The sequence below is a fragment of the Hyperolius riggenbachi genome, chromosome 4 (assembly GCF_040937935.1).
Source record: "Hyperolius riggenbachi isolate aHypRig1 chromosome 4, aHypRig1.pri, whole genome shotgun sequence".
NCBI lineage: Eukaryota > Metazoa > Chordata > Amphibia > Anura > Hyperoliidae > Hyperolius > Hyperolius riggenbachi.
In genome coordinates, this window is record NC_090649.1 from 189,422,174 (window position 1) to 189,436,522 (window position 14,349).

A 14,349-nucleotide genomic window follows, 5' to 3' on the forward strand; every position below is an offset into this window, starting at 1 on the left:
AATCTATAGTAAATATCTTCCTGCTGCATACCATTTCAGTCTGATGCAATATATGGTTCAGGCAACCTACACTTAACAATGCTAATAACTACATTCTGATTTTCTTTATGGATAGCAACAACAACAAAAAAAAGACATAACATAACACAAAATGTTTTAAAAATAATTTGATTAAAAACATCTTGCAAGGAAACTCTTCAAAGAAAAAAATCTGTCAGCTATAATTAAACACTATCAGGTGCAAGTTTGGACTTTGTATAGCAATTTCTTTTAGTGAAAATTACGTGTACTAATTTCGCAAGACAACTACTGCTGACATGTACAAAGTGCAGTTCCTTGAAAGTTTCTCTCTCTGTCATAGAGAGGATGCCATAACCAAAATGCTCTATACGTTAAGTGCAATTTCAAATAAGAAAATGATGATATAGACATTTTCACACTAGCACTTAAACTGCCTTCAAGTGGAAGCGGCCCAGAGGCATAGGTGGACCAAGAAACCCCAGGAAATGCTTTTGAATAAACTGGATGCGTATAGTTTGGGAATACCTACTATATGTGACTTTATGTGAGCTCTGTCAAAGAGTTGATGGATGCAGTTTTATGTAGCAGAAAAAAAAAAATCAGACTGCACTACTAACCTTTTTTAGATTCTGCGGTTCTGGCCCCTTAAAGTAGGGGCCAAGAGGACACAGGAAGCCTTTCAAGCAGCGTTCCTGAACCCTGTCCTCAAGGCCCACCAACAGTGCATGTTTTGTGGAAATCCACACATGTCGTTAACTAGTTCTACTGAGACACTAATTACCTCACCTGTGCATGCTTGTGGTTTTCTGCAAAACATGTACTGTTGGTGGGCCTTGAGGACAGGGTTGGGGAACTGTGCTCTATAGGATCCAGAAGCTTCCCGCTTAGGTAAGAATGTGATTTTTGAACTAAGGTTCGCCTCAGGTTCTCTTTAAGATAATGAGGTGATAAAAAAAATGTTACATTTAAAATTTTAACTTGAATAGCGGAATAATAACTAAGAATGCTCCTATTTATGCTTATGACAACCTGACATATTAAGATCCTATAGTAAATCGTCATCTACTAAATGAATCAATTGAGAAGAGTAATGTTTCACCGTTAATAATTAGATACTGCTCAGCTGTCTCATCACTGCGTCTGTCTGTTAATCATTGCTGGTGAAGTCAAAACAACACCTGAAGGCGTGATACGCAGTTAATATTTACTGAATGAAATGCATATCAAACCATCAAAATACAAAGCATTCGGTTTCATTGAAATTATTGTCTTGACCACCTCTAATTTCTGCTTCTGTTCTGTGTCTTCTCTTGTGACCCCACCCCGTCAAAAAACAAACGAACAAGCAAGAAAAATTGTAATGTTGGTTGATGTGTGTGGATGTAAGTATTTTATGACTGCACTTATTTTTAAAGCTAAACATTGTAATTGAACAACTACAATTATATTAAATATATAGAAATAACACTATCCTCTCTCTGGTGGCTGGATAGTGTACTGGTCAAGGGCACCACCTTTCACATGGGGGACCAGGGTTTGAGTCCTGGCTAGGGTCAGCACCTATTCAGTAAGGAGTTCAAGGCAAGACTCCCTAACACTGCAGGGTGGTCTCTTGAGCCCAGTGGCTGCAGCTCTTAAGTGCTTTGAGTCTGAAAGGAGAAAACCGCTACACAAATGTTCTGATTCGGATTCAATAGTATGGATTAGAAACAAGCATAGATAGGTAGACAGACTGGGAGAGCAAATTATATTTTTGGCTAGTAAGTATGCATAAATCGGACAATCATAGTTAATAGCAGATAATCATACTTGTACATACCCATGTATTGAGAAGTTCTAAGGATTCACTAACATGCGCCCACTGACACTGGTAGTTATGTTAGTATAGTAAGGCTACTGTCATCCACACTATATACAGTATATTACTAATGGCTCCTAGAACTCATTAGACAGCTGTTTGACACATGGATCATGGCTGGCTGGCTAATCATTACATTCCTCTACATGTATAACTCTTGATTCCTGGCAAAAAGCCTGAATGCAACAGAGGATGTATTGTAAACATGGTGGGAGCCAATAATTTTATTTAGTTTACCAAGTAAAAAGACATCCTGTGGCAAACAGTACCAGAACAGTAACTGTCTAGACAGAAATCTGCTATGAACACTGTTTACAGGAGGTGCTGCAGAAGCAAGAATACATGTACAGACCATTACGCCACTCTGTACAACCCAGATACCTGATGTTCAGGCTAAGGAAACACTGCCCTTGAGATACAACATGGCTCAACATAGAGAGAAGTCTTGCTATTACATCACCCAAGTACATTTTCCAGATTGCCCTGGGCCTAGACTGACTTACATATAGGAAAAATAAGCCACTATGAACACAGTTTTGATTGAAGGTAGGTAAGCACTTTTAAATGTTATGAATTCCAGAAGTAATGACTGTGTGATCTGATTGTTCTCCTAGGTTCTCCTAGGTTATAGTAAATGAAGCCTACCTTATCTAATAGGAAGAAGCAGCAGAAGCCCCAGCAGGAGAGAAAGCAAGCTGGATGCAGTTCCAAACACATTTAGGCCGGGTTCACATATGACATAGCATGAAAAAGTAGCGTGTCAGGATGGTGCGTTTGTGATTTGCTATTGCGTTTTTACCGCATTTTTTATTTGCTTTTTTTTATGCAGATGTGTTTTAATGTGTTTGCGGTTCGCTAATGGAAAACGCATATGCGTTTTGTATGCTTTTTTTTTAATTTATGCAAGTCAATAGGAAGACAACAGGAAGCGGAAACCACAGATCTTTACTTTTTAATTAAAAACAGTAAAAAAACGCATGAAAAACGCAATGCATATGCGTTACCATAGACTTTCATTATGTGCGTTTTGGCAGCAAGCCTGCATATTATGCACCACTACCAGAGTTTGCGGAACGCATACTGTACAAATGCAGCTTCCTCTGCGTCCCATAGACTAACATTTCTGCAAAAAATGCGGCGTTTCCCGCTACACTAGCGTTTTTGCTATGTGTGCACCCAGCCTTAGTGCATGAAAAAAGGCATTCTGTTCAGAACCTCTTTATTTATATACATAGTTCATGTATACTTCTATTAACTGCTGGTAGAATTTACTTATTCAGTTCTGGGTTTTCACCTAATTAGTACTTAGATGCTCCACCATATATTTTTTTTTTACATTACACAAGTTATCCAGTTTTTGGTTCTCTATTTTTTTTTTTATATATAAAACTTATCAGTGAGGGTCACACTGTAGTCACTTCCTGTCTGAGTCAGGACTGAGTCAGCCACTTACATACCTGATATTTAACTCTTTCAGCCAGAGAAAGAAAAAAAGGAACACAGCATAGTTATTTGTGTGCTAGGCACTGTACATACACATGTCTATCTCATTATGTCACATTTCAGTTCGGGTATCCTTTAAGCCCTGACCCAGCCCTTCTCCTGTTTGGGGACAAACCCCCGAAATGGAAACACCCCTCACATCGACTAGCGCAACACATTGCCAAAGCCGCCAGATCGCATATTGCCCACCAATGGCAGCAGCCGACCCTTTCACTCCAAATGGTAGATAAAATTTTATTAGATATCATAATCTCCGAACGACTACTTGCTATCACTAATGACACCTTTGATACTTTTATGAAAACATGGCAGCCCTGGATGAGCGCCTCCACTCTATTAGGCCTCCGCTCCTGTGCATTCTCAATTTAAAATATACACTATCTGCTGCTCTTATCCCTGCCCGGGTTACCCTAATCTCTATGTATAATTATAATGTAAGTGTTTTGCATACGTAGTACCAATATTTCTGTTTACAACATATTCTGTTTTCTCTAGCACTTGGCCCCTCTGAGGGCAATACTTCAAAGATGATGGACATATGACTTGCAAACTAGAGTGCACAGAGGACACCAGAAAGCTGTTAGGAGCCCGCAAAAAGGTATGGGGAGACTGCCCGACATCGCTGGATGCTCGGTGAGTATTTGCAGGGGGAGTTTTGTGCTTCTTTTTTTTTTAGCCAAGCAACCGGCAAGCACATGTATCCAGGATCAGGTGATCCCGCCGGTGTCGGATACTGGGGACTAGGTAGGCCTAGGTCACCAGATTTGTAACTTTTACACATTGCTCTTCTATTTAGCCTAAGCTTTAGGAGGTGCAGCTTGTGTATTAGCCATAAAAGTATCTAATTACAGTGGTTTCGATAATAACACACTCCTTCCTTATTTCAACTATTTTGCATATTCACAACAAAAATTTCTGATCTCTAAAAACTTTTGTATAATTAAAAAGACAATGTGAATCAACATACTGACTCATATGGGTCAAGATTAAAATACCTACCTAAGAAGAGGGAAGCCTCTGGATCCTGTAAAAGATTTCCATGCTGTCCTCTGGTCCACCGTTGCCAAGCGTGGACCCCCCCAAATGAATCAGACAAGAGCTTGTCAGATTCCATGCCTGCGACCATGTTCCTCTTCAAACACGATTGCGGCCATACTGCACTTGCATGAGCATGTCTGAGCATGTGCATCGAGGCACAGCCAAGCTTGCGCATGAAGAGGAGCAGGGTCACAATGTGCAGGAGGGGCAGCGACAGAGGTCTGTAGGGCAGAATGGGAAGCCTCTAGGGCAGAGGCAGGGAACCTATGGCTCGGGAGCCAGATGTGGCTCTTTTGATGGCTACATCTGGCTCACATACAAATCAGTAGGGGTCGATTCACTAAGCTACACTGTTCAAGCAGCGCAGCTTAGTGTGGCAGCGCAAGTAACATTTTCAGAGTAGGCCTTATACTGCTGTAGCATGCAATACTAACTTACTCTTGCTACCCCAAAACTAACAGCTGCTCCAATTGTCCCACTCTGGGCCCTGTCAGGTTCAGTGACTTTGTAGAACGAGATCCCCACCCTTTGATTGGCCCAATAGGCTGCCTGTCACTTGTCAGGCAGCCTATTGGGCCAAAGTGCAGGGATCTCGTTCTACATAGTGAATCAACCCCCAAGTCAGCTAGCTAATTGTACAAGCTGTTAGTTTGTATTTCTCCTGTCCAGCTCTCAGGGAAATTGCTGATGTTGCTGAAACCCAAGAGAAGCTGAAGACTTGTTTGACACTTCCGCTGCCCAGCGGATCAACTGTATACACATCACCATGGCAACAGGGACATGAGCTCTACTGTCCCAGTTTGAAACATATTGTATGGCTCTCACGTTATAAAATTTTAAAATATCTGGCGTTTATGGCTCTCAGCCAAAAAGGTTCCTGATCCCTGCTCTAGGGGATCCAGAGGCTTCCCTCTCCTTAGGTAAGTATATGATTTTTGACCTGAGGTTCCTCTCGGGTTCACTTTAAGATAGTTTAGATAATTGGTTATACCACCTTTAGCAGCAGCAACTGCAATCAAATGATTGTATTAACAGATCAGTCTTTGGCATTGCTGTGGAAAAAGTAAACCTACTCTTATCCATAGAATTGTTGTAATTCAGCTACATTGGAAAGATTTTGACTTTCTCACCTTAGTGCGCTCAGTTTTGCTTCATCCTCTATAATAATCCTCCTGTGTCACTGCATCCTGCTTTGTCCATGTGTCTGTGCTTCTCTTTACTGCGCAAGCACGGCACGCGGGCGGACGTTGGGACAGCAGAACAACGGGGCCAGGGTGGCGGGCATGTGCTATAGAACAAGAAATAGAAGACGGCACACAGAAAGCTTCTTTCAAGTAATCTGTATTAAAGAGAATCTGTAACAACAAAAACCTCCCCTGGGGGGTACTCACCTCGGGTGGGGGAAGCCTCCGGATCCTAATGAGGTTTCCCACGCCGTCCTCTGTCCCACGGGGGTCTCGCTGCAGCCCTCCGAACAGCCGATGACAGAGCCGACTGTAGCTTCAATATTTACCTTTGCTAGCTCCAGCGGGGGCGCTGTGGCTGCTTTCGGCACGGAAATAGACGGAAATACCCGATCTCCGTCGGGTCCGCTCTACTGCGCAGGCGCCGGAAACTTGGGCCTGCGCAGTAGAGCAGACCCGACGGCGATCGGGTATTTCCGCCTACTTTGGAGCCGACAGCCGTCAGAGCGCCTGCGCAGGAGCCAGGAAAGTAAATATTACGTCACCGCTGCACGGAGGGCTGCAGCGAGACCCCTGACGGATGGAGGACGGCGTGGGAAGCCTCATTAGGATCCGGAGGCTTCCCCCACCCGAGGTGAGTACCCCCCAGGGGACGTTTTGTCGTTACAGTTCCTCTTTAAGCGCATACAGTTACAGAGTGTCAGGACACGACATGTTTCGGGCTCCACCCTTCCTCAGGTGTGCCCCTCCCAGCACACATGACACCCTTATACCCCACCCACAGGAAGTCACCTGATCCACCTGGACCACAAAATAAACATACAAATCAACAATAAACAATTTCAAATGACATAATCCAACAAGGTGACACTCTGTAACTGTATGCACTTAATACAGATAACTTGAAAGAAGCTTTCTGTGTGCCGTCTTCTATTTTTTGTTCTATAGCACGGTTTAGCAGGAGTGGTGTACCTGCAGAAGTTGGCACCGACTTCCAGGTCTAGAGCCACAGACCTGTCCCAGGTGTGAGTCTTGTATGTTGCAAAATAGTGGGCATGTGCGTGCGCGCGGGTACGCATCGCAGCTGTGCACACGCATGCGCGCTGACCTGCGGCGACAGGGGGGGTTGTTAGGGGAGAGGCCTAGCGCCTATTATTGTAATGGGCCTTAGGTCTAGTTAGTCATATGATATTACAAGGTGTTATGACTCCTTAGCGCTAACTACATAGCATACCACAAAGATCACAAAGCCTTTCAAAAATATTAGGATTTCTTTCCCCTTTCTAAATTAGGTTCAAAGTGGTTACTAGTGGCATTATGTGTGCGTAACTCATTAAAGCAGAAAGCCAGTAATAGAGCTACGTCATCCATCTTTTTGTAAAATTGTGCAAATATTCTGGCCTCAGAGCTTTATGACGATTAGAGTTTTAATAACATTTCCATACTAGTTAGGTGTTTAGTTAGGGCTTAGAGGACAGGAAATGTGAACGACCTGTGTTGAGGTCAGAGGTGTATGCTATACTGTGTGTGGAATTGATGAATACGATATAGGTTTTTATCAGGACCGTTTCAAGCAGATACAACAGATATTTTCTAAAGAAAAAAAAAAAAAAAAAAAAAAAAGGATGAAATATTTAGAATATTTAGAGGGTTCTAGTGTTGTTTCCAAAGCTCTGGGACTTCCTTCAAGCACAACTAGAGTCATAAATAAAGTGCATACATTCAATCTTAATTGCCCAATATTGCCACTTCCTTGTAGCATGAGACCTTACCTACACAATCTGTTCAAAGTAAATCTGTCAGCCCACATACTACATGGAAGAGGTAAAATTGGCCAACATGAAATGAGCAATTTGCTCCAGTTTTACCAGCAATCTAAATTAGCAATTCACAAATTCACAGGAAAGTAGCAAGGAGGAGAAATCTGCTGTTCAAATTAAGTGATGAGCAAGAAATTCTCCTAAAACTTCAAATCTCCACTAACCTCAGGAGAATTACGTCGAGCCTATCAAAGTCTTCAGATGCTAATTAATTAACTGGCTCCTGCTGTATTTAGACAGTGGAAATTCGCATGTTAGGAACATGCTTTAGCTCATCAATATCAAGCAGCAGAGGTAATTTTGGTTTCTAATTTGTAATAAATACATTGACAATTACCCGGACTTTTGAAATAAAGTCTGACTAGGTACCCAGTGGACAACATGGGCCATATTATTCCTTATGTAAAACAAATACAACACTCCACAATAAGAAAGATGGCTTACAAGACCCTATGGGGAAAAATTTGCAATACCAGTTGCTGGGCAGTCCTGCTTATGCTCTGCTTCTAATTCTTTTAGGCATAGACCCTGAACAAGCATGCGGCAGAACAGGTGTTTCTGACAAGAGAAGCTGCATGCTTGTTTCTTCTGTGATTCAGACACTACTGCAGCTAAATAGGTCAGCAGGGCTGCCAGGCAACTGGTATTGTTTAAAAGGAAACAAATATGGCAGCCTCCATACACCTCTCATTTCAGTTGTCCTTTAAGTAAAGGACAAGAATATTGCTCCAGGGGTGTAGATATTCGTCTATGCAAGTTAATGAGAAGCGAACGAGCGGTGAAAACTGGTCCTGAAGTGGTTAATGAGTGTCCAAATATGCAATGATGTGGGAATTCAGGAAAAAGGCAAATATTTTTTTCACACAGCTATATCAAACAATATTTATTCCTGTTCACATGCTAGACTACTACACTGCAAAATACAAATTGAAGGACCTGGCATTTTTGTTATTTAGGTCATGGTCTAGGGAAATAGACTTTCATAAACCCTGTATTCACATTTCAGCTGCAGAAGGCAGCAGAGGTGCAGCGCTTGCACACAGAGTGAATGTAAAGTTATGTCTCAACACTTTATTGTACCTGTTGAAATCATGCACAGTAAAACAGTATCTTTTCAGGCAGATGATTAATCATCAACTAGAAGAGAGATTGTGCTTCTAATTATTACCTTATGAACCTGCTATTATCCCAATGCACTAGAAAAAAATATAATCCGATATAATCACATAATTTGCCTCATTATAATGATGAAATGATGGAATGATTTTGTAATATTTGTCTAGGAAATGTGTTCAACATTACAACCTTTGATCGCAGTTCCTGGGGGTAGGGGACAATGTTGTTGCCTTTCCACTTACTGATAATGTTGGAAGTTTATACAGCCGTTAGAAGTGCTGTTTGACGCACACCGCAAATTAAATTTAGGCAACTTTGTTATTTTTGATACATGAAATATTTGAATGTCATCTGCCTTGCTTTGCATATCCTTTGGACAGAAAACTTTTACACTTGGCACCAAAATGTTTCAGCTATCTAGTCCTCCTCTTTACCCCCGTTGTTCATAGTGTAGAGATCATTAACTGGTGGACAGTGTCTCATGTGTACTGCCAGACTAACATTCTTATCTAATAGTAGCAACTATTGAAAAGGCCACCACTCATAACAGAACTCATTCATACCACAACCAGTTAGCAGTTTTCTCTGTCACACATTATAAAAAACACATTTCTGGGTATCAGACCATCTTTATAATAAAGCGTAAAAGGGGAACACTCACTTGTTTGGATGATGAAAAAGATGAAAATCACACTCTTCCAGATCATGTCTCCCGGAGCTCAGAACTGTGCTCTCCCTAAGCGTCTTCCAAGAAAGAGACTGTTATATTCCAGCAGTTACACTTATGAAAAGGTGTTTGGTGATCATGCCTGCTCCCTGCTGGCCAGGTTCCACATCAAGGAATCTTTGACTAAAGGGCAAAGAGGAGCTGGCAGATGGAAAACACCAGGAAAAAGTTTCAAGTCATCAGTGTTTGAGTCACAACGTTCCTCTTACCTGTACTGCTGGCATTAAAAGACAAACTCCATATACAAATGGTTGCAACAAAACATACATCTTTATTTTATACAAGCGTCAAATAGAGCATAACAATATTACCATATACTAAAGGGAACGTGTAGTGCTTTTTTTTTTTTTTTTTTTGCTCTTACACAAAAATGTAAATGTTATTTCTTCCTTTAACATTAGAAACCTACAGTATGATTCCATTATTTTGCAAAGTCACTGAGTGACAGTGTGGCTGTATGCACATTATACATTGTCAAAACAATCATTTTCTTTAGGGTAGCATATTTCCATAGAACCTTGTACATATATGCTTGCTTGGCTTTCTTGTGCCACCTATACTTGCATTCTTTTACTGCAGTCATGGTAAGCCTCACTTTTCCAGTGCCCTAGGAGGACAAGGTAGCAAGGAAAGAAGTGTGGCCTCCAGTGTAATAGCATATGTGGAGTGATAGATCACGTGGAAACAGCTTGCCAAAGAAGCTGAATAGCTCTACAACCCCACCATATGTGTTCCCGAGTCCCTGGGGCATCTCCAACACAGATTGGAACCATAAGGGTATTTCTTCGCCGGACAAAGATACCAATTGGACATGATCTTGTAGTTTTGTTCCTGTAACAGGAAAAGATAGTGGCCTTTGGCCATCTAACCTCAGGGAATGGACTGCCTAATGCTCACACCCAAGAGGAACAGAACAAAGCTCTTCCCAAGCACACGGCATCCCTCAGCAGACCATAAAGTGTGGAGACCAGATGTTCAGGTTTTTTCATTTGAGTACATAAAAGTTCAAAAAGTATTCCGTTTCTCTAGATTGGAGGTCCCTAAACCATGTCATCGCCTTGTGGCATCTTAACCAGTTATCGCCTGAAAAAGTGGTGCACTTTGGAGCAGTGGGTGCATAGGATGGGGCAAAACAGATCTTAGTTGCGGCCAATCTATCTTCTTCCACGATAAGAATTATCAGCTCCTAGGGAAATAGTATATTATCAAAAACAGGGCATAGAAGGACCATGTATTTGGAGAGCTTCACTTTACATAAAAGTTTATTTCAGACCATCAACGCTTGCTGACTGACTGTTGCTGTGTATCCTATACCCAGGGGGAATCCAAGGTGGACCCCTCCCTAACACACATGAAAAGGAGGAGTCATGGTAGGGGTCAGGCCGACCAGGATCAGAATACATGCTTTCCACGATCCTAGTAAGTACTACAGCTCTAAGGTACATCCAGAAGTCGAAGATCCCCAGACGGCATACCTATGATTCAGCTGCCAGGAGATTTGGGCACAGGGAAAAGCCAATAAACTATTCCCCCTCCAGGTCACCATGTATAGTGGGGGAAAGAAGTGTTTGCTCCATATTTTTACGGAGCCCAAATTACTCATTAGGCACTGCTATAGCCTTAATTCGTATTACAACCGATGGTGGCACTGGCTGTGCCCAAATCTCCTGCGCTGTTTATACAGCGCTTGCCCCAGACCTCCTTATCTTTTTGCCCCACTAAAGTCCAGAAATCGATTCTAGGATGGCTATTTTTCAAAATGAACTTGAAAACCTGAGATCTAAGTTCATGGAAAAATGAGTAGTAAACCTCAATGGTGATAGTTTGAAAGATATACAGCATCCTAGGTAGTTCCACAAACCATGATAGAAGCACCCCCCCCCCCCCCCCATTTCTGGAAGTCCCATTTAACATGAGTCAACAGAGGTGCATAATTCAAAGAGAACAGTCTACCGAAGGTCAGGGAAAGACTGTTTAAGATGCTGAACATCCCCTGTAGGCAACGAGACATTTAGCACCTCTGTTTTGGAGACGTTACGTTTAAGGTTGCTCACAGCCCCGAAGGCCTCACACCATCCCAGGATTTGTGGAATTGATATATAGTAAAGGGACGAGTGACGTATAGGAGTAGATCATCCGCACAAAGTGATAACTTGTCGTAATGGCACCAGTTTGGATTCCCGTAGCAAGTGGGTTGGCCCCAAGAGCGATCACAAGATGTTCCATTATGAGTGCATATAGCAAAGGTGTATAGGGAAGTGATCTTATAAGAGGCTATTAACCTTAACCCGTGCTGTTGGGTGAGAAAACAGTTATGACCTAGACTACAAAATTGGGGCCCAAGCCAATCTGAAGAATAGATAGGCAAAGCAAGGTCCAAACAACCCTGTCAAATGCCTTTTTGGCATCGCATAATAAGATGCATATGGGTATTTTTCCCCCCGTTCCCTATTCGACTAGTTTGAATGTCCTGTTAAAATTGATCTTAGCTTCCCTATGGGGGATAAACCCACCTGGTCGCCATGGACCAGAATGGGCAGAAATGGCTGAAGCGGATTAGCCAGAATTTTCAAGAAAGCCTTGATTTCCACATTTATCAGGGATATTGGCATATCATTTGAGCAGTGGCCTGGGTCCTTTCCCTTATAGCTCAAGCGATTGTTTTGGGAAGCGGAACGTGGAGGAGATAGCATTGCTCATAACAGGTAAACATGCAGATGAGATAAACAGACAAAAACAAATTACAGATGTTTGCAGTGCTGCAGACACCCAGGAATGAACATCTAGCGCTACTCCCTTGTTTGCATATCTTTTTGGCATTTTGGCCTTGAGAAAGAAAGACAGGAACAATGTTCTGAGCTTCATTGTGCTTGACTTTTGGAACAAATACAGCAAGTGGTTTGCAGAACAGGCTTTTAAATACCTCTGAAATAAATGTAACTTTGTTCTACTGACAGATTTCTTAGTTACCATCTGTGACCGTTTGATTTGCATTACTGTAATATATAGTTCATACACACGGTGTTTTGTTCACGCATCTCACACCAACCAAAGTACATGATGGGGTTCCCATCTGTTTTGCAAACTTTTACAATAACCAATGCTTTCAGTTAAAGAGGAGATTTACTGAATATAAAGTAATGAACAAAATTGCTTATTTTTTTACATTACTAGATAAATTATTTAGTGAAGCTGGGTTCACAGTGGTCAGTTGCACAACTCACAAGTTATAATGTGTTATAATAAGTGTGAACTGCAATAGAAATAGGACATAAAAGCCTGCATGCAGCGAGTCAGAATAACGTGATCTGTTACAACGCAGTACTATGAACAGGCCCATAGGATTGCATGGGCAGTGAGTTCACATGCAGAATTATTTTGCAGCGCAACTGAGCACTGTGAACTAGGCCTCAGTGTTTCCCTTAGTAAAACTGGTTGAACCCAACCTGCATCATAACTAAGCAAACAGATTTGGGAATTGGGCACACATACCACAGAGTAATTACCTGTAGATAAAAGTAACAACTGGCTGAGACTAAATGCAGATAAAACTGAAGCCCTTCTCATCGGAGGGCAGCACGACAACAAAATAACTTAACTTGCAGTCTTCACTATTAGGAATAGGACGACAGAGCTACACAGCTCTGAGCATGTGCTTAGCCTGGGAGTTCTAGGCACCTTATCCCCCAGAAGATCTGCCAACATTAGTTCATGCCTTCATTACATACCGACTATTATAATGCTCTCTACATCGGCGTTCCAAACAAGGACTTCTCAAGTTTGACCGAGGGGTCGGACCACAATAGGAGTGAGTGAGGCGAGTGAAGTGCGATGTTGCAAAACATGGACGTAGCTATGACAGGATGTGGGCAGAACTAATGTAACAGTGCAACCAGGGGCGGATCTGCCATGATGCAGCCTGAGGCGTCATGGCAGGGGGATATGCTGGGCAATGCCGGAAGCAACTACGCCACCTTCCGTTCACCCAGAGGAGCCACAGCTGAATGAGAGGAAGACAGGGACCCTGCCGCCGGGAGAGCCGCAGACACCAAGGGTCTCCAAGGTCAGAAGATGGTGCTGGAGGATCTGGAGTATGTCTACCTATATTGGGGGCACCTATACCAGACTACCTATACTGGGAGTACCTATAACAGGAGCACCTATGTCAGGTTACATATACTGGGGGCACCAATAACTGGCTTCCTAAAAAGGGGACACCTATAGAGAACACATATACACCTATAGAGGACACTTAGAGAAGTGCGCCCTCCATGTATCTATACGACGGCCGCTGGAGAGATACGTAAAGAGCGCACTTCCTCTTGCGCAGACTGGCCGTGACTGGAGGAAGTTACGGGACCTGGTACTGGAGCTGCAGGCAGCGGAGGATGGGGACGTGGGAGCAATCCGTGCTCATGGGGCTGGAGGATGCCCCAGGTATGTATAAAACTTCCCCCCCCCCCCCCGTCTCTGGTTTATTTTAAGCATACCCAAAATTATGGTATCAGACAGGTGCCCTTGGGTTTTTCTCTACCTTATGGCACATTAGCTGTCATATCAAACATACGGACACGCACACCATGCCACTTTAGTATGCAATTAAATTTTTATTTAGATACTGTCACAGGGCCCCTAGTGGCCGGACCGCACAATGCCTCCCAATCGGTTTCAGCACACAGACCATGCAATCGGTGGGCAGAAACCGCTGGGATTTTGGCAGCAGACCGACTAGAAGGGAGCCTGTGAGTTACGTTAATACAAATTACACACTATTTCAGGGTATAGCTGCCACCACCTCTGTTACCATGGGACAGAGGAAAACACGGACTGGCTAATTCTAGACCTGCAAATAAAAACGGTTAAACATACGCTATTTTATCTAGCTATCAACAATAGTAGCGACTCTTCAGAAGCCAGGGTTCAGTTTTGTGTGGCTGAATAATAGGGTAGCTGAACAAATAAATGACATTAGCGTCGTTTATTACAAATGCAATATAAATAATATATACAGAAAATCGTTAAAATCAATTATAGAGACAAATCATAGCGCAGTAAAAAAAACAAAAAGGGAGAAAATACATA

The 14,349-nt window shown here is 42.5% G+C and overlaps 1 protein-coding gene across 2 annotated transcripts in view; it reads right to left on the minus strand.

The window, feature by feature from the left end:
- MELTF (melanotransferrin) overlaps nt 1-9,287 on the minus strand; it is a 76,105-nt gene extending 66,818 nt beyond the window's left edge. The window contains exon 1 of one of the 2 annotated variants that reach the window (XM_068279316.1): nt 9,202-9,287. Coding sequence is in view for 1 of the 2 variants with exons in the window: in XM_068279314.1 (XP_068135415.1) it covers nt 9,202-9,247 (46 nt within the window). In the remaining variant the exon portion in view is untranslated. The remainder of the gene's footprint in view (nt 1-9,201) is intronic. The other variant, XM_068279314.1, reaches the window with a different exon arrangement.
- Nucleotides 9,288-14,349: the final 5,062 nt, after the last annotated feature.